The sequence below is a fragment of the Symphodus melops genome, assembly GCF_947650265.1.
Source record: "Symphodus melops genome assembly, chromosome: 8".
Classification (NCBI taxonomy): Eukaryota; Metazoa; Chordata; class Actinopteri; order Labriformes; family Labridae; genus Symphodus; species Symphodus melops.
This window is the reverse complement of record NC_136698.1, coordinates 7,226,143-7,246,451: the sequence shown is the minus strand read 5'-3', so window position 1 is coordinate 7,246,451 and position 20,309 is coordinate 7,226,143. Positions and strand designations below refer to the sequence as shown.

General features: G+C 40.6%; 1 protein-coding gene across 2 annotated transcripts in view; it reads right to left on the bottom strand.

Moving 5' to 3' along the window:
• The window catches only part of hmcn1 (hemicentin 1), a 77,719-nt gene that overhangs the window by 28,809 nt on the left and 28,601 nt on the right, over positions 1 to 20,309 (bottom strand). For both annotated transcript variants that reach the window (XM_079349847.1, XM_079349848.1), the window contains exons 12-37: positions 17,815 to 17,956; positions 17,607 to 17,734; positions 15,802 to 15,915; positions 15,471 to 15,629; positions 14,279 to 14,470; positions 14,100 to 14,195; positions 12,468 to 12,595; positions 12,220 to 12,364; positions 11,059 to 11,171; positions 9,969 to 10,128; positions 9,358 to 9,523; positions 8,601 to 8,728; positions 8,142 to 8,393; positions 7,842 to 7,937; positions 7,483 to 7,677; positions 7,221 to 7,351; positions 6,200 to 6,347; positions 5,883 to 6,009; positions 5,230 to 5,384; positions 4,819 to 5,097; positions 3,528 to 3,809; positions 2,120 to 2,228; positions 1,792 to 1,961; positions 1,464 to 1,618; positions 879 to 1,002; positions 625 to 726 (exon numbers count right to left, since the gene is read on the bottom strand). In XM_079349847.1, the coding sequence (XP_079205973.1) occupies positions 625 to 726; positions 879 to 1,002; positions 1,464 to 1,618; positions 1,792 to 1,961; positions 2,120 to 2,228; positions 3,528 to 3,809; positions 4,819 to 5,097; positions 5,230 to 5,384; positions 5,883 to 6,009; positions 6,200 to 6,347; positions 7,221 to 7,351; positions 7,483 to 7,677; positions 7,842 to 7,937; positions 8,142 to 8,393; positions 8,601 to 8,728; positions 9,358 to 9,523; positions 9,969 to 10,128; positions 11,059 to 11,171; positions 12,220 to 12,364; positions 12,468 to 12,595; positions 14,100 to 14,195; positions 14,279 to 14,470; positions 15,471 to 15,629; positions 15,802 to 15,915; positions 17,607 to 17,734; positions 17,815 to 17,956 (3,996 nt within the window). The remainder of the gene's footprint in view (positions 1 to 624; positions 727 to 878; positions 1,003 to 1,463; positions 1,619 to 1,791; positions 1,962 to 2,119; positions 2,229 to 3,527; positions 3,810 to 4,818; positions 5,098 to 5,229; positions 5,385 to 5,882; positions 6,010 to 6,199; positions 6,348 to 7,220; positions 7,352 to 7,482; positions 7,678 to 7,841; positions 7,938 to 8,141; positions 8,394 to 8,600; positions 8,729 to 9,357; positions 9,524 to 9,968; positions 10,129 to 11,058; positions 11,172 to 12,219; positions 12,365 to 12,467; positions 12,596 to 14,099; positions 14,196 to 14,278; positions 14,471 to 15,470; positions 15,630 to 15,801; positions 15,916 to 17,606; positions 17,735 to 17,814; positions 17,957 to 20,309) is intronic.

The following is a 20,309-nucleotide window of genomic DNA, read 5'->3' as shown; positions in this document are numbered from 1 at the left end:
TTAAAATGAAGATTTATAAAAAACATTCTGAATATCAACCAAGCAGCAGCCTCCAAAATTAAGACAATTGAGGAGGTGCAAATGAAAGTCCCATAAACAGCCTGATTGTGATCTTATTACCGTAGTTCATGTCTTTATCCGCACACACTATACTGTGCGAATTATTCTCCTCACCAGGTTTGATTTTGCTTTGTGTTTAAAATGTTTTTGCAACCCTCAGAAAACTCGTACAACAGCTTATAGATGTCCCTGAAGTTTTAAAATGTACGTTTGTTTTAAACAAATGATTCAGATCTCCCATTTAGTGCTAATGATATATCACATTGTTATAGTGAAACACCTGCTGTAAAATAAGAAAAAACAACTCTTCAGTCAAGAGTGTTGAATCACACTGGAATGTGTCTGCTTATCTGTGTTGAACTTGGAAAAGAAGCAGAGTGGAGAGATCGTCGCTGCCTGCAGGGAGTCATCTGAGATCAATTTTCCGCTCTTCCATTAATGGGTAAAGATAAAGAATAGAAGAGGTGCAGCCAACTCCAACTCAGCAGCAACCTGAGTAAACTACACCCTGGAGCCTCAAGTGAGCACAGCAGATTGGAGAAGGAAGTTCGTGAGCCGTCTCACCAGGTAATGGGCTGCCTGTGGCCTTGCACTCCAGCTCAGTGGGGAAGCCTGACAGGATGGTCTGGTTGATGATCACTCCAGTGTTAGGGATACTGGGAGGCTCTGATGGACATAAAGAGTGTTACACACAACTATTTTCCACATGATACTCTGCCGTCTCCACCCAATCCCTTAATACTAAAGTGAAGAGAATCATAGATATGACAGAGAGTTGGAAATGACTGAGACAAGGTACAGAAACAAGAGGGAGTTACCATGGACACTGAGCCGTATGTGCTGCTGAGTTTCACCAGCTGCGTTTGTGGCCAAACAGGTGTATTTCCCAGAATCCTCAAGTCTCGCCTCTTTGACCTTTAGCATTCTGCCTGCTGACTCAAGCTGGGAGAGACACAAGTACAAACATGAAAAGGATTCAGAAAAGTTGACTTGGTTTCTACTTTTCATGTTTACTTTTTTTTACATCAGAACAAATCTCTTAATGTGAGAGACGTCTGCTGTAACTTCACAGAACTGTACACAGCAACAGTCAAAAAAATAGCTTCTACAGTAATAGATATGAGTTGTCGTGGCCGAGTGGTTAAGGCGATGGACTAGAAATCCATTGGGGTCTCCCCGCGCAGGTTCGAATCCTGCCGACAACGGCTCAGTGCTTTTTCAGCTGCAGTAACACCAGATAACAAATCTCCAAAAACAGAAACCTGATGTGTCAACAAAACAGAATGACAGGTAGAACACACGGGACTGTTGATAAACAGAACTGTACTTACAGAAAAGATTAAAGTCCGAACGTGCTCAAGGTGTCATAAATCAATACAGATAAAATCAATCAGTTGACCAACCTTAAGGTGGCCCTGTGTTATGTCTACAGGTCGGCCATCTTTAAGCCATGTAATACTGGGAAGAGGAACGCCACTGGAAATGCACTCCAGACTGATTTGCTTGTTTAGAACCACTGAACGCTCAGCAGGCCCAGCGGTGCGAATGGATGGAGGCACTGGAGTAATGGAGAGGAAATGTGGAAAAAGAGAAACATAACAAATATGTAGAGAAGTATTTATACAAAGTGGAGGAGTCCCTGTAGCATGCATAGAAAGCATAAATCACCTCGATCTAAATTAAAGTTCACAAAAAACAAACAACCATAATAATTAAAAATATATATTTCACCATGGACGACCACGTTGAAGTCCCTCTCATGGTCTCCAGCTTCATTGGTGGCAACACACTGAAATCGAGCCGTGTCAGAGACCTGAGCCCGGGAAACGATCAGCCGCCGACCGCTGGCTCCCACCCGCAGCCCCTCACCCTGTCTGACCAGTTTTCCATCTTTATACCACCTGGGAAATAAGTGATTTAACTGTGAGTGAGGGTATATGTGTGCTTGTGTGGTTAAGTCTCTTTATCTGTATCCGTGAGAGAGAGAGAGAGAGAGAGAGACAGAGAGAGAGAGAGAGAGAGAGAGAGAGAGAGAGAGAGAGAGAGAGAGAGATCTTACGTGATGGCCGGTGCAGGTGTTCCAGTGGCGTGACACTCCAGCTCTAAAGGACTGTTGATTATCACTGTGCTGTCTGTCACGTCATCGGCTCCATCAATAAAAGGAGGAACTACAATAAAGAATAAAAATCTTTAAAAGTAGCATTTCACTTCATTTTATACTGGACATGTTGTAAATGTTAATATCCATTACCTTAAATTTATTTTAATTTAAATCTATTGTATCTATTTCTGCTGCTGATAGATTGAGGTTGAGTTTCCTGCTTGGAGTCTCTTCTGCTCTGAGGTGATTTAAACTGAATGTTCATGTATTTGTGTAAAGGTCTATTCTAAGACTTCTAAGACTATTTTGTCAGACATGCAAAGCCACAGTGAGACAGCAGATGTCTGCTTCCCATGTGGAATGCACACATGGTGGAGATAGCAACAGACTCAGCAGAAAGATTGGTGTCAGATCACACGGCAAACGTGTTGTCGTGGCCGAGTGGTTAAGGCGATGGACTAGAAATCCATTGGGGTCTCCCCGCGCAGGTTCGAATCCTGCCGACAACGATTTAGTGTTTTTCAAGCTGTCTTTCGTTATTTATGACTAAACAAAAACTCTCTGGAACTGTTGAAGTGATTAGGTCTGGCTGTCTTCCTGTTAAAATGTGGTTGTAGAGGTGCACCACAATCCACCTTGTGTTTAAAAATAAACATTGTGTAGTATAAACACATATTAGCAAATACAGTTTTTTGTTTAAAAAAATAAAAATAAAAATTCAATTAAAATCAAAAATTAAATGCACAACTGAGCATGCTCCTCTCAGGACAATCACTGATCTGTGCCATATCTGTCATAACGTGGCTTACGATGTTGAGATCGAAACTATAAAACACCAACTATAAAAAAAACCTCGCAGTTCGGTGGCGTCTTTAGAAGCCAACCTTCTGTGAGGTGATTTCACTCTGACATGATATACTGGTTTGAGCTCATTCAAATGAATGTTTTATTCATTATTCTGAAACGTAAATGTCTTTGTAAATTTGTCACATGCTGAGAGCTTTGTGAGCAGAGATGAACATCATGTTTAGATTGTCTTCATGTACAATATGGGGAGATAAATAGATCGTGAAAAAGTCTGTGTCAAACTACCACAATAAAATCAATGCATTCTTGTTAAACAAATAAACCACTGCGGGAAGTAGAAGGGGAATGTTTATATTGCCCAAATGCATGCACTCAGGCATATAGCCACCAAGAAAAGCTTTATTCTATCTACCGTATATTTGCATTTTCTTCTGAAGGAGGCAAGTCATTTTGGGATCCATTCATTAAAAAAAGTGTATTCCCATCAGGTTTAGTTCATTTAGGTCTGCTAGAAAATGTGAAACCAGTCAGAAGGTCAACATTTTGAGTTTTACTTTACCTAACACTCTGACGTCGTATTTGACCTCCTTCTCCCCAGCGATGCTTGTTGCCACGCAGATGTACCGCCCAGAGTCTGACACCGTGGCTGACATGATTTCTATTTTACTCCCCCGTTCGAGAACACGGACATTTTCAGCATCGCGCACAGGAACTCCATCCTTCAGCCATGTGAGGGAGGGGGGAGGGTGGCCGCCTGCGTCACACTCCAGAATCAGAGGCTTACTGAGGACTACTTTCCTCTCTGTCAGCCCGTCATCCCCCCCTGCAATGGTGGGCGGCACTGGGGGGGGCAAGCAAGGAAAAGAACAAAAGAAAAGTTAGCGCTTCAGGCACTTACCTCATCTCTCTTAACGTTTGGCATTCAAGGGTTTTATCAGTCAATGACTTCCAAAATTGCTTTATGCTTGAAGCCAAGTGAATCTATTTTGTGCTCTTCAGGGACCAAGAGCCGTTTTATAATTCAGTTGTTTACTGACTCTCCACAGCTGTTGGATATTATTGTTGACTGCTACAAATGTCTTAAGTTAGTGAGTGTAGCCAAATGCCTTGAAGCTCAGATTAATTCAATAAAAAGCTTCAGAGCTCAGCACATATGTGAAGAATCGCAAATATAGAAACAATGGGGGCTCAAGGTCAGAGATTTCTTCACTTCCTACAATTTAAAAAACTGGTGTATTGAAGAGGACATATTATAACCAATTTTTGCCCTTTTAAACAGTCCCCTGTGGTCTAAATTAAACATGTGCTTTACGTTGGTCAAAATGAATGAATCAAGCACCAGAGGAGGTTTGTGACCCTGTAGAAAACAGCTCTCTCAGAACGCTCCTTTTCGGTGCGCGTGTCTCTTTAAATGCAATGTGCGCCCCCTGATTTTTCCTGTTAGAGATCACTCCTCTGTAGCGAGAATCAAAATGGCAGACCTGCACTCAAGTTTTGCTCTAGGCTGGGGGTGGAGTCCATGGGTGGAGAAACGGGAGAGAATCCAACATGTGATGTCACAAAACTGAGAACATTTGTATGGAGCATTGTCCTCTGTGTTTTAAGACTTATGCACACCACAAACACAGAACTGGATGGATTTATCTTAAATTTTGTGGGTTGATAGACACTCAGGTTACCCTGATAAATGTTCAAAACTTCTTTGGAGTTTTCATAAAATGTCCCCTTTAAGTACATCATATATATATTATCTAGATGACAAACTACAAGTCTCTGTAAACATGTTTAACTGAAATGCTAAATAATAAAAAAGAAAAATGTCTGTGGATTATCAGGTATTAAATTCTTACAGTAGACATCCAGTTCAAAGCTCTTCTCAGCTTTGCCGGCCACACTCATCACCTTGCAGGTGTACTGGCCGGCATCGGACGCCTGCACCCGTGGGATCTTCAGGTAGCGACCCCTCTCCACGTACTGAGCCTGCCAATTGGACAGAATAGCCTCACCATTTCTGAACCAGGTGATGGTGGGACTTGGCACTCCACGAGCCTCACACTCCAGTGAAACGGCATTATCCAGCAGGGCGGTGACATCTGTTGTTATGTTACCACCTTTGATGGAGGGGGGCACTGCAAACAAAGAATACAATTTAAAATACATGGAGCTAAATGGGGTCATCTTGGGCATGCAAACATATCCAAGTATGTGAAAGAGAGGGAGGCTTTTCTCAGTGTGTAGGATGTGTAATAATCCACACTCACCATAGACACTGAGGTTGATGTCCTTGGTCTGTTTGCCGGCTGTGTTCATAACACTGCACTGGTAACGGGCTTTGTCTCCCAGACGTGCACTTTTGATCCTCAAAACCTGCCCCCTGTCTGTGACCTCTAGGTTGGGATCACCAAGAAACACCAGCCTAAAAACAAAAATGTAAATGTGAAACTCTCACATCAATGTGAATCCTAGCGCTACTTGACTTCAACTGCTAAAATAAACATTATCGATCTATATTATATCTTCATAAGTCACAAGTTTTAATGCTAATATCAGACCTGTTGACTTCAGCTGTATTCATTTATTTGCTATTCAGTCTACTCCTACTTTTACCAAAGAAACAGAATCTTCATTTTTTGTTATTGTTGCTCTGTTCTTTTGCCCCTATCTGACTCTACCTTTCTGTCTCTATCCCAATTTTTAAAACCTAACACAGTCTTGGCAGATTAAACATTCACACACTTAAACTTGCCAAATTGTTGCCAAGTCTTTTGCTCATGGTGGATTTATGTTTGGTCTCTGTAAATAATATTACAAGGAGCACAGTGTAGACCTGCTCTTTTAGTAAAGTTTTTTGTTAAAAAGTATATTATGTAATGTTGAGTTACAATTAAAAATGTATATCCTTGCAATCACTTACTTTCTGTCTTTGTACCACTGGATCGTAGGAAAGGGAACTCCGTGCACCTTGCACTCCAGACTGATCTCCTGTTTGACGATGGCGGAAATATCTTGAGAAGAGCTTGACCCTTCGATGGTTGGTGGAACTTGAAAAAAAAAGAGAGCATCAATGTTTAGAAGCTGACTGCTCTTAAAAATGATCAAATGAGAAAGCGAGAGAGTAGAAGACCAACACAAGGCTTCTTTTATGTTTTGTAAAGGTTAAAAGTCAAGAGTCTTTACACAGCTGTAATTCTTAAACGTTTCTGCAGGAAACTGCTCACTTCCTTTACTCACTCAGAACATCCACGAAGAAGTCTTTTTCTGTGCTGCCAGCGATGTTGATGGCTTTACAGCTGTAGCTGCCTGCGTCCGTCATGGCAGCCTTTGACAGTTTCAGGGTTTTTCCCATTTCAAGAATCTGGATGTTGTTACTAGCAACCACCTGTTGATCGGCATAAAAAGTCAATAAAATATGACTTATTTTCTACAAACAAAGCAACTATTAAGAGAAATGCAACACATACAGACATGGGGATTTTAAATAGAATAGGTGCAACTGAAGCAAACACGGATTGAAAGGGTAAACAACCATTCGATGAGTATGTATTCTGAAAAGTGGAACATGGAAATAGTTACATGGAGTTAAAAACGTTAAAAAAAAACAACAACAAAGCGTCTTTGTTGTGCTTGAATATATTTATCTGGTTAAAAAAGTAAACACTCTGACTTTCCCATCTGTGTTTTGCAGAAAAAGTTGGTTAGACTGCCAAGGGAAAAAACTGCAGCCAGGTAACAGGGAAGTGAGTGAAAGCTCAGTGTTCTCACATCAAGAAATCATAATTATTTTGTCATTACAGCTTTGAACATGCTGCCACTGTGGCTGGTCTGTTGTCTTAGGCAGTGTACCCTGTGATTCTCAGTTTTCATTAATAAATGAAAGTAAAGTAATTACTATTATGCATGGAAAGTTTTGTGATCCAATCCTTGTTCATTACTTAGTAGACAACAGCATGTTACAAAATCACTATGAAGGTGCTTTTCTTTGGGTATACAAGCATTTGATTCTTTTAGTAACTATCAAAATATAAATTCAGTAAGAGAGCATGGTGGACACATAGGAGCTTATTTTACGTGGAAATAACAAAGGTCAAAGCTGTCAGCTGCCCAGCAACAGAGGAAGCCATTTATTTTAACCCATTTAAAAAAATGATCAAGAATAAAACTTTATCTTCTAAGGTTTTGAAACATGAAAGAAAGATATCAACTTCTTTGTATAACATATTTAGTTTCGGTATTTCAGAGGGATTTCACCTACAAGTGTTCCATCCTTGTACCAGGTGATTACAGGTGTTGGACTTCCTGTGACATCACACACCAAGCTGGTGGAGTGGCTAAGGACCAACGACACATTTCCTGGCATTTCACTGTCACGGAAATCTGGGGGCACTGTAAATGTGATACGAGGTGGTTATTTAAATGTTGTTTAAGTGTTAGTGCATTGATAGCAACAAATGACTTTGGGCTGATAAACTAATCACAAAGTCTTGTGTCAGAACAAAAGGAAATAGGTCAATCACCGTTGACTTTGAGCTGGTACTTCCTCTCAGTGGATCCAGCATCATTGGCAGCCGCACAGACATATTCCCCATTGTCCAGTGGAGACAGAGAGGCAAGAATCAACAGCGTGCCATCCTCAAGGATGGACACACCAGGCTCATTACCCGTCAACTCCTGGCCATTACGCAACCACCGAATCACTGGCTTAGGAAGACCTGGAAGAGGAAAGAACAAAGTGACAAAAATGGATATACTTAACGAATGACTTTGTATATAATCACTTTTAGGAGTCAATGAAGTTGTTTTTCCTTCATCAGGAAAAACGTGGTCAACTACTTATTCATAACATCCAAAGGGGTCTGGAACATTTTCCATCTACCTTTGGCAGGGCAGGGGAATGCAATCCGCTGGTTTGCAACTCTCTCCTGCAGAGGCCTATTGAAGGGGGGCTCCAATACCTCCACTACAGGGGGCACTGAGAATGCACAAACACATTGTTAATAACAATTACATGTTTTAACACATAAAAAGCCTTTCTGACAAAAGTATAATTCATTTGAAAAGAAAACAAATCAGACTTTCAGAAAGAAACAAATTGCCACTTGATTTCTTTCCTTTATTGAAATAAAAACACATAATGTGCAAACTCAGTGCAAGCCTGTGTGATAATGAAACCAACCTTGCACCAAAACTCGAACTCGAGCCTCGTCTCTGCCTGCAATATTAGTGGCTGTGCAGGTGTAAGTTCCTTCGTCCTCTAACCTCACGCTCTTCAATGCCAGACTGCCGTCAGGGGAAACTGGGTACCCCTTGCCATCCTTCGTCCAGGTGAGTGTAGGCTCTGGGACCCCTGTCACCACACAGGGCAGCTCCACAGGGTGACCCACTTGTAGCTTCATTACTCTTGGGCCAGCCTGGATACTGGGGGGCACTGCAGCACATGTGACAGAGGGGTCAGAGATTTTAAAGTATGTCTCAACTTCAACACTGTTCAAAACCACTGCACATTTCATCATGTTACCTTGAAACCATTTCTATAGAAAAATTCCAACAATGATGACTTGCAAAACTTGCTTAATCAGCAGAAATTCATGATAATTACAGAGACTTTGTAAGTAGTTATGATCTTCTCACTCACCCAAAACACTCAGCTCAACATGCTGTGTTAGATTGCCAGCAATGTTGAAAGCAACACACACATAAAGTCCACCGTCTGACACTCTGGTCTCTGAGATCTTCATAGAGCCCGAGGGAAGCTGAGTGTGCCTGAGAGAAAAACATAAACAGAAATAAAGTATTAGAAGTGAGAGTCACAATAACTTATACAGAGCTTAAAAAAAATAAAATAATAATAATTACACACACACTGACTTTTATTCCACTCAAGGACTTAAGTCATTTTTGTTAAAAGATACTGTGGTAATTCTTACTAATCCACCATCGACCATAATTACAGCTCCTGTGGCAGACACACAGTAGGTGAAACAGATCACAGAGAAGAGAGTGATTACTCAGTTATCCTATAAAACCACAAACTATACCCTGAGGCTACAAGTAGTGCATAGACAGCACAGAAATGTGTGAGAGAGAGAGAGAGAGAGAGAGAGAGAGAGAGAGAGAGAGAGAGAGAGAGAGAGAAGGAGGTTGTCTTAGTCATTGAGGCATTTAAAATTCTACTTCTACTTTGAGGTTTCATCCAGGGTAAATACGATGTGACCACATTATCCATCTTTGAGGGAAAATATTATTCATTGGGGTAAATTTTAAGGCTGCAAATTATTTGTCTGTGTCTGGGAAAATACATGTGCCGATAATGAAAAATGACTCCATTAGTGTTCTCCAGCTGTGTTGAAGAGGCGGTTATTCTACCAGCATCAGTACTGCATGTGGTCTACCTGGGAGAGAAAGGGGAGATGAGCTGCCTCTGCTTGGCCCAGCTGATAGTGGGAGGTGGGACACTTCTGACCTCACAGGGCAAGATGGCGTCCTCACCCTCAATTACTGACATTTTCATCGGGTCAGTTGAGCCTCCAGCGTTGCCGGCATTTGACCTGGGTCGGACTGTACGTACAAACACGGACAGATAAACAAATAACTGACACTTCATGAAAAGAGTTAGTAGACATATACTTGCCATTTTCAGACAATGTTTAATTGAAGTATGAACGAAGAGTTCAGATATGACGAAATGTTTGAGTTAATTTTGACAAAAGTTTTCAGTCAGTCTTTGTGTTGTCAGAGTTAAGGCTAATCAATCCAAAGTCATTTTCAAAGTGGTCAAAGCTATGGATAAACTGTTACTTATTCATTGCTGTCAGTCAGGCAGCTGCACTTTGTTCTATTTCTAACCAAACAATATGGAATATTTGTGTCTGGCTATTTTCTATAAACCATCTTCATCTCCTCCATCACTTCACAAAAAAGACTGCAAGGAAAGTTTAGAGAGTGCCAACCTGAGCTAAAATAAAGCTCCTTCATCAAGCCTTTAACTAAAGGTGAGGTTTACCGTAGACCGTGAGTTGGATCTTCTTGGAGGCGTAGCCGGCAGCGTTGGTAGCTGTGCAGATGAACTCTCCAGTCTCATTTCCAGAGGGGGAGGCGATGAGGAGGCTGCCATCAGAATCCAGAGAGAAAGCTGGACCACCCAAGTACAGAAGTTCTCCACCCTACAAAACAAATCACAGCAGGGCAAGGGCAGAGGCCAGGGTTTGTTTCATTAACTCCACCTTATTAACACACAGTACTCACAGTAAGAGGTGGGATTTGTGGTTTGACCTTCCTAATGTTTGTGAATTTATGGTTTTGTTTTACGTGTCCTTCTGCTGAAGAAGTAGCCTACAGATAAAAATGTAAGTAGATATACAATCCAACGAGCCGTAACTCAAAAAAGTGATGTCATAGCATTAGGATTGTGTCGTCTCTGGATTGACCTCTTGGATCTGACATTCATAACTTATCTTGACTCGACTGATATTTTACAGAACAGCAGAGGAATCAGAAGGAATCACATCTTAACAGCTGGTATAAAACTTAGCACGCTTTGGTTTCATGTGTCCCCTAAGCCAAGTTCACTTTAACAGCACGATTTTTACAACTCAGAAAAACTACAGTAAAAAATGGAAAAATGAGGGACTGTTCACATACACACAGGTTTATAGAACACACTGACACACATTTTAAGATTCAGGACTCTGAGCAGGCCGGTGGACACAGGTAAGGGCGATTTTATGGTGCAGCACATGAGGCAGACACATGTATCCTTTATACAGGAATTTCTTGTTACGGTATGTGCTATTGTGTTAACAGGCCAACTGACAGAGTGTTTGGTGCTAACGCTATGACACAACTCTGACTGTGAATAAAAAATAACCAAAGTAAATGTATGAGTCAAGACACGATAAAATGCCTCTTGAATATGTTAACCATCAGTCAGAAGTTAAGACTTTGGGATATTTATTTGGCAGTAGAGCTTTTATAAATACTGCATGTTGTGCAGTCTCCAGTGAAGTATGGCCAGAATAATGTGCAACATGTTGGCTCAAATACCAAGTACCTGAACTTGCTTTAAATCTTATGGAGTGAATGCCTATACACACCTTGGCCCAGGTGATTTCAGGGGCGGGTACTCCACTGGCACGGCAGGGCAGAGTGATCGGTGTGCCCTCGATGGTGCTGAACACCTGAGGACCATGCTGAATGGTAGGAATCACTGGACAAACAAGCCATGGATAAGACACAGTCAGTCAAAAGGGTTTCTTTAGTGTACATACTTTAATACATCCACACCATGCTGTTGGTTTGGTAGTCACTGTGTTTCATGCTAATTTCTTGTTGCATGTGGAGAATATAATGCATTCAGTAGAGAGTTTAGTTATATTCCTGTCCTTTTCTGCTCTCAACATCTGGCTTGTTTGTGCTGTTTATAATGACTCCTATAAATCTGCAGAAAACATTAACCCTTGGAGGCGTGGATCATCTTCTTTTAAATGAACATTTTGATTTATATAAACAATAAAATAATACATTGTGTATCCAATACACATGGCAAGGTCGTCTTTTCTCTGCACTCTACATTAGCGCTTCACTCTATGTTGGAACTGTTACATTAGTGCTTCACTTTATGTTGGAACTGTTGCAGGCATTTCTTCATAGTTGTGGCAATTTGAACTTGAACACATAACGTACATGATTCTTTGTGTCTTTACATCTGAAAAGAACATCCTGTGGATGATTCTTATTGGAGTTAGTCAAAGCTGGCAAAGACTGCCTTAGTATAAATGGAGAACACATTTCTCTTTCTCTCTGTGCTCCAAACTCTGCTATTACCCTCAGCTGCTTCTGGTTTGGAAGATAATCCTACTCTTGAAGTTAAGAGCCATCTGTAGTGTAAAGGAGACATTTAAGAGGAGTAGGACCAAATGGGTGTTCCCAGTAGAAAAACCTCATCGCACAGCAGAAAAACCACAGGTCATCAATAAGAATAATGACCGTTCAGCTTCAGTAACTGTCTACACACAAAATCACGGACCTTTAACTGGCTCCACTATAAGGAATGAAACAGTTATTTCAGTTATTGTTATTCCCCCGTTGCTTGTTTGACTCTTCAGGGTATTTATATTTTTCTGAATGTATTTTTCAACAGAAACAGTTAACTCTTAGACCCCGCTGTGTGACAAAAAGTACACAAAGTTTTATTTTCTTTTTGTATCTGTTTAGAGGTTGTTGGTTTTTTTTATATGCATATTTTTGTAATGTACCATATACGTAGACAGTAGTGGTATGGTTGGTTGCCCCAACAATGCTTTCAGCCAAACAGGTGTAATCCCCTGCGTCTTCTAGCCGGACTCTCTCAATATGCAGACTGCCATCCCTCCTCACCGTCACATATTGGTCTGAGGCCACCTGGAAGATTTGTGTGTAAAATGTAAATCCTGGTTATGTAACTCAAACTGATTGCAAAGACACGGAAAACATCAAACTGTAAATGTCCTCTGTGTTTGCTCACCAAGCCATAGTTGTGCAGCCATTGCCTCTCAGGTAGCGGATTCCCAGCCAATAGCACACACGGCAAAGTCATCTGCTGGTCCTCGATCACACTGAGCACAGTCGGACTCATGGCAATGACAGGCGAGACTGCAGGCACAGAGCAACAATGATATTTACAAAATTATTTAGAATAGACAATCAGGACAGGGTAAAAAGAAAGTGTCTTCGAGACATTACTACAGTAAGTGTTTTTAAATTACAGCTTCACCTGCTTGATTCTGTTTTGATGTACACACATGCACAGTGTTTTGTGTTTGCAGAACCAAAAGAACAAATTAACCACTGTATCACTAATATAAAAAAAAGAAATGTGCCAGAAAGGTGTGAAATGCAGATATATGGATCCTGGAAGAAAAAAAAAGGTGTTGTTTCCTTTATTCTTTTTTACGACTACATTTTTTAAAAACCCTGCGGGTTAACTGAAAGTTACTACAAGCTGACGTCTTAAACACACATTGTCACAAGTATCAAGACAACATTCTCTTTCCTCACAAATACATCCATGCACACAACACATAAACAAATACACACTCAACCCAATGCCGTCACCAAAAGGTGTGGCTGACAGGGCTGATGTCATGGGGTGAGGGCTGCGATGGACAACAGGGCCTCATAACAGGGATTTGACGAACACTCTGACTGGCTGCGAATAAAACCTAGCAGGCCGTATTCCAACTCTGTTGCTCTCGACTTGCACCATTTTTCCACAGTACTGTACATGTGCTTCTGTGGTTGTGTGTGACTTGTGAGAACAGACCATCGGGGCAGTGGGGCAGTAATCCATGTCATCTGGGTGGGTCTGTTGTTTCTAACCTTTGGCCCACATATGAGAGCTCAGTGTGTGTTTCCACTGTAGAGAACACCATGAAACAGAAACAGTGGCTAACAAGGCACATGTGTTCAAACATACTCGCTGAGATGTGCTAATGAAGTCGCACTTCTGTGGAAAGACTGAAAGGGAAACACGCATACACACATTCACAAAGTCAAACAGACAGATGTAAGTACTTAAATGGACTGTATGTGTTTTTTTAGAAACTGTACTGAACATTTAAAGTAAATCTCTGAAAAATTGCTTGTTCAGCTCAAGGAAATTTCAGCTTGTTTTAAGGGTGCATGAATGTTGCTCCCCTCATGTCTACATCTTTGAAGTGAAAAGCGTTTCAAGACAGACATGGCTACGTCAGCAGTAAAGTAAACCCTGAATTTAGTGCCTGCAAACCATTATGACCACAAGTCTCCTCTTCTGAAATTACTAATATGTTAATAAACTCAAAAAAAGTTTGGAAATGTTATTTCGCTCTATATGTTCGACCCTTTAATAATACTAATAGGTGGAATGAGCAACATAGCTAAACATGTGGGTAGCGCCCTAACAAAGTGTGCCAAATAATACATACTACAAGATACACATATATTAAAATACAAGACCAATTAGTATTATTAAAGGGGAAAAATAAGTGACCAAAATAACATTTCCAAACTTCTTTAAGGAGTTAATATTTGAGGACTAAATGATACTTTACACATCATAAATGAGAAAGAGATAAAAATAGAGACAGACATTAGATTTTTAAAATGATGCACTCACCCATTCCAGTCACTGTGATTCTGGCCATAGCCTGGATCCTGCCTAATTGGTTGTGAGCCTCACAGACGTACACCGCCTCATCATCAACCCACAGGTCTGAGATAAAAAAAAACATATTCAGGCCTAACAAACAGTAGATACATGTACTATGCATGCACGTACACCACTAATAGACTTACTTGTGATATGTAGACCTCTGCTGTTCTGGGTGACTGTGCCATGTATCCGTGGCGTGCTGAAAATGGGAATTCCATCCTCTCTCCTCCAGCTGACCTGTGGAGCTGGTTGACCCTCAGTGGAGCAGGGAAGGGTCACACTGGAGCCAATGTCCAGGGCCACATCTGATGGCTCTCGGATGAACGTTGGTGGTGCTGAAACAATTTGAGTTGAGGATTGTTAAGTTTAAAGAGCTTAAGGGATAAGCCTTTATCTGTTTTTCAATTACTGACAAACTGTCTATTAAGCACCCGTCGGTAATTCACTGATTTCAGTCTTCTTCAATTTTACTTATTTAATCACATCTGATCACTTATCTCAGCTTGCTCAACCTGAACCTTCCTGTGTTTTTGGCCTTAATGCTAAGTCATGTGTTTCCAAGCTAGTTTAGCTGTAGCCAATAGCATGAATAGTCTTCAGCTCTTAAAGCCACACAAATGTTGTTTCTGTGCACTATAGTAATTTTGAATTCGTAATCTTGTATTGATTTGAATCGTAGACTGTCTAAAGATCGTTATATGTGTCAATAATTTGAACTGAAATGAGCAGTTTTGTTACTCCAGGTAACAAGAGCTAACATCTGATCTTGATACAGATGTGTTTGATGAAGAAAGGAAAGAGGGGCTATTGGCTGAAAGGTGAGCGGTCTTTAAAGGCACTAATATCATTGCACACACTTCAATGCAGTGAATGGTTTCATGTGTGTAATTGTGTATTAATTCAAAGTGTGTAATTCCACAACAAGTGAAATATGAGAACATAGCAGTGTCCAACACCGTTTAATAGCCCTCTCTGGGTGTGTAACATTTGGTGAGGTCAGTGTTGTGCATGTTCTGCTGTTTCAGATGTTGAGTGTTTATTTGGTGCTCAGTTAAACAGACATAGTCAACACACCCAAGTAGTTTGACCTTGTGCGCCCTTTTTTGGCAAAGGCATATTCAATTAGCAACACATGAGAAGTCTTTGTGTCAGTGACCGGTATACAACTTGGTTATACAACAATTTTGAATTTCATAACAGAGTTCTGAAAACTCCATGTAACAAGCTTCTGTCTGTTTGTCTTTGTGTGTCATTTCTGAGAGTTTAGTTGTGGACACAGAGTTCATTTTACTGGGATGTTTCTTCTCAAGGTTAAGTATACACTTTTACTCTCACCTCCTACATCCAAAGCAATCTTTCCTGATGAGGTGCCAGCAGCATTGACAGCTACACAGGTGTAATCTCCAGCGTCAGCATCCTGAGTCTCCTTGATTATCAACGTACCTCCTAATGTATCAATATCCAAGAGGGATGATGAAAGTAGTCGAACATCTCCTTAAAAAGGACAAAGAGTGCAGCTGTTGAGTGTTGTTGGCTTGGGTTCGAACAAACAACAGTTATTTTGTCCCCATGAGCACATGTTGGTTAAATGTAAACAACTGCTCAATCTTTGATGAGAAAAAACTGTTTTGAGTTGTTGAACTTTTTGTTGAGTCTTAGTTGTTACCTTTGTACCACCAGATCTCCGGCTGTGGGATGCCAGACGCAGAACAGGCCAACACTGTGGTTTCGCCAACACTAATGAGAATATCGCTCAAAGCAACTGTCACCACAGGTAATTCTAGATTAAAGAAAATTGTTGAACAATGGACAGAACATCAGTATAGACAGCAAAGTGAAAAACAGTACTCACTTTTTCATTTCAGTGGATGTAGTCTCAGTAACATCACCCATTGTCTTTTGAAGAAGCACACTGAAGCCCAACAATGGCTGTCCCCATGTTGGGAATGCTATCCCAACCTAATGTTTGATCAATCTGTCAACAGGCAAAACTGTTGGGTGGAGGCGGGCCTTAAGTGTAATGATAACCCAAGTAGAGCTGAAACGATTCCTCGAATAACTCTAATAATTCGATTACAAAAATTCATCGAGGAATTTTCGCTGCCTCGAGGCTTCGTTAAGTTTTTGTTTTTTTTGGTATGAGTATAAAACACGTTTAATGTAGCTGCAGCTACCTGCTCCTCTCTCTTACACAGACACTTCAGCGCTAACACGCACACACGCGCACGCACACACGCACACGCGAGCGCGGCGTGCCCCTTTTAACTTTTAGTCAGCACACAGTTGATCCGTGATCCATACGACCCAGTCGGGAACACGTGATCCGGTCAAACGGTCGGCTTTTCGCCGTTCACTCTCTCCGTGTTTGCAGCTTTTACAGTCTATGGTTTGCAGCTAACAACGATAGCAACGTCCTCTCACAGTCTCTGTCATAGACGAGTCTATGGTCTCTGTGCTGAATGCACGCGCTGCAGGAGCAGACAGAGATACACTTTTAACAATAAACAGGCTGATTATATGAAATGTCTGATGTTGTCAAAGCTAAATCAAGACAGAACTTGTTTGTGGAATAACAATTTAGCAAATATATATTTAAAGTTTCTCAATTTCCTTATCTGACATAATGATTGATTCTGTGATTGATTCAACAGAACATAATGCTTTCTCAATTAAATGAACTGTAACAGATGTGTAGGCTACACAAAACACTATTTGCTATTTCAGCCATTAAAACGTGTTTGGCCTGTATTTTTCATCTACCTGCCGCCTTGACCAGTGAATCAGAAAGTGAATTTGGGACCCTGTCAGTAATATGGTGAGCATCATCATCAGCTGTAGAGCAGAGGTGGTTGGCTGTAACAAGCAGGCGTTTCCATGGTAACTGCAAAGAAGCAGGTTTGTAGGGACGACCCAAGACGAGTTAAACCTTAATTAAGCAAAAGTATGATTTATTCGATTACTCGATTAATCGACGGGATATTCGATAGAATACTCGATTACTGAAATATTCGATAGCTGCAGCTCTAAACCCAAGTCCGTTATTCTACAGATTTATGTATTACTCTTTAAATATAGTAAGAGGGTAAAGCCTTTGTTTTTTTGGTGAAGCTAATAGGGAAGTACCTTAAAACTGCTTAGTCACTGTTAGGGTCTGTCATTCAACAAAAGGTGCAAATTAAAACATAAAGTATGTAAGCGATGTTGTCTTTTCTGGAGAGAGTTACAAGTGACCTTATATCTGTTTCAGCAAATGCTGAAGTTGTGCAATAAAACGAATGGGTGCAACTCTAACAAATTCTCATGTGATGGAAATGAACAATTGAATAGTTTTGTTTGTTTGTGATTCTGGTGATGACAGGTGACCTGTCAAGGGTATAATCAAGCTTTCCCAAATGTTTGCTTGTGGCCTGCTCTTCTCTACATTATAACCAATGTAGTCAAAGGAGGGCTGCATGTGTTTTGAACACTCACCAATGTAACTGAGGGTAGAAGTCATGGTGTCTGTTCCAGCCTGGTTACTGGCGATGCAGCCATACACTCCTCCATCCTTCTTCTCCATGTTTCGTATAACCAGTGTGCCATCAGGAGTCATTCTATGTCTAAGGACAGAAAATACACTATTCACTATTTAAGTCAAAAAGTACAAATCAAATTATTACGTGGAAGGAGATTAATTGACCTGTTAGATGCCATCATGAAGATGTCATTTTGAGTCCAAACCAGCCGTGGCGGAGGATAGCCACTGGCCGAACATCTAATCCTCACTTCATCTCCAGCTGTAAAGGTTTGGTTACGTGGTTCTACTGAAACTTTGGGCACCTCTAGAGGAAAAGAGGAGAGATGGAAAAATACTCTGTTAATATTGAAATAGAGGCACTTGATTCCTATATTAGACTAACAACACAGGTTACATTTCTTCAGTCAGCAAATTCTGAGTCGAGCTTGAGAAGTTGTTAAAATCAAAGCAACAGTAAAAATAAAAAATCTGCATAAAATTGATCCTACAGGTGAGCAGAAACGCTAAGTGTCGAGGAGTGACAGAAGTTACTCATAATGTTTCACAGCATTTCATTCACCATCATTTCCTCTTTATTGGTAAAACAGTGGGGGATATTGAACCCAGACGCAGAGAAGTTATGGAAACTTTTCTATTCCATGGATTCATGATGTGTAACTGAACCTTCAAGCACGTGTTTTCTCTTTTCTGTTCCCACTGCTTGAACTATCTCCAATGTCTTAGACCTTGCCAATGTGCAGAAAAACGGAGTGTGAGAACTTCTGGAATAAAGAGAAGGAGCACTTCGAAATTCTAATCATTTCTGTCTTTTTTAGATGCCACAGAGGGATTCATTTAGAGGTATGTATTTTATGGAAGTTACAGCTTGAAGCAGCTGACTCCGACTGCACAAACTTTTTTTTAATCATTCATACTCAGTATAAACATTATTGTAAACAATACACCATTTTTGCAATTATTGTGGGCACATCGGGTTTTTTTTAATTATCTGTAGTTTATACAGCTGTCTCACTGTCAGTATGTTGTTTTGTCTGTCTGTTTGTTTGTGTATGTATATCTCATGCTGTCTCTCCCTCTATCCCACTTTCTTGGCCCATCAAGTTAAATCAGATGGATCTCCACCGAGCAACTAAAAGACAAAAAAAAGAATCTGCTATAGCTAGATGCTCCTTATCAAGCTCTAATTCAGAAAGCATGAAGCGTTGAGGCATGAACCTGCCCTAAAAGTTGTCTTGTTCTGTGTAGCTTCCTGTTGTTGTGTCTGAATATGGGCAAAGAACTTTGAGGGAAAGAGAAACTTTGTCAGGGGTTATTTTGATGTAAGACTTGAAACATTTACACTGAGTTTCACCACAGTGTATTTATGAATCATTTGTACAGATTTAACAGGCACAAAATCAACCAGGCCCACAGTTATTAATAATAAGTCTGGTCTAAACTTGAGATATATGTTAACAGTCATAATAAACTTTTGTTGTAATTTGAAGCTATATAAATTAAAGATTTCATTCCTTGCTACCTTAAACATCCAAAACAGACAGTTGATGGAAGCTTGTAGTCACAAGTTCAAAGGTTCGCACGCCAGTAGAGTAGGTGTAAAGGAATGTATTGACTTTTCACTATTTCTTCCACTTTAATCATCGGTGATGCCACATTTTGAAGGAAATACAGCACACTTACCAGATGCTTGAAATACATTTACAGGCAATACTTTTGATGTATTACAACCTTGACTTGAACAAATTGAAATTCCATCTTGCAACCTCGATCCTAACCTTAGCGGCGCCTAAGGCCACACTGTGCTGAATGTATGACCCACATAGGTCATGTAGGGCCCCTTACTGTGTTTATAGCCACGCCAGGTTCTCTCTAATCGGGCTTCTTCCAGATTGCAAGGTCACACTACTCCGGGGGGGGGGGGGGGTTGTACACTTCTGATTTAAGTAACAAAGAGTTCTATAGAGGGTAGACACATTCCTCTCCCTGGACTCAACAGTAGCTGACACGTGTTAGGAAAAGTTTTGACTTTAGTCCTCCCTTCATCACCTGCTCGGTCTTATTCATTTACTTCTTCCTGTCTAACCTGCATTCACTCCCAATCACAAAGCACCCTGATCCTTAACATTCAACTTCTTCAACGTCCCTTTTCCTAGATTCTCTCTACATTCATCTCTAAATCAGATTACATCCACATTATGAGTGCTCATTTTAAATGTGCATTCTGTATGTTTACTCATGCTTTCTGAATTGAAAGTGTAAAGTTGGTTGGGTAACAACCAACACACTGCAAAGTCATTGCAGGTAAGGCCTCTGTTCTGTACCTTCCAATCCTAAGACAAAAAAAACCCTTTGGATTTCAATTCTTTATTTTCTTCATGTATTCTGATCTCACAAGAAATACTGTCATTGGAAGTCTCTGTTGCAAGGTCACATGGTGCAAAAGGAAAGACGTCTGAACATCTGAATGTCAAATCTCTTGCCCGCTGAAGGTTAATTGGAGGCTGAGTGGGGGTATGGTCACTCACTATGGCTTGGCATTTAGTTGTGTATACTATAAGTTTGTTTATGCATGTGTACTTATGGGTTTAAACAAACAGGTAAATATTATGTCTATATATTTGTCCACACAGATCAAATTATCGATTTGCAGATTTCGT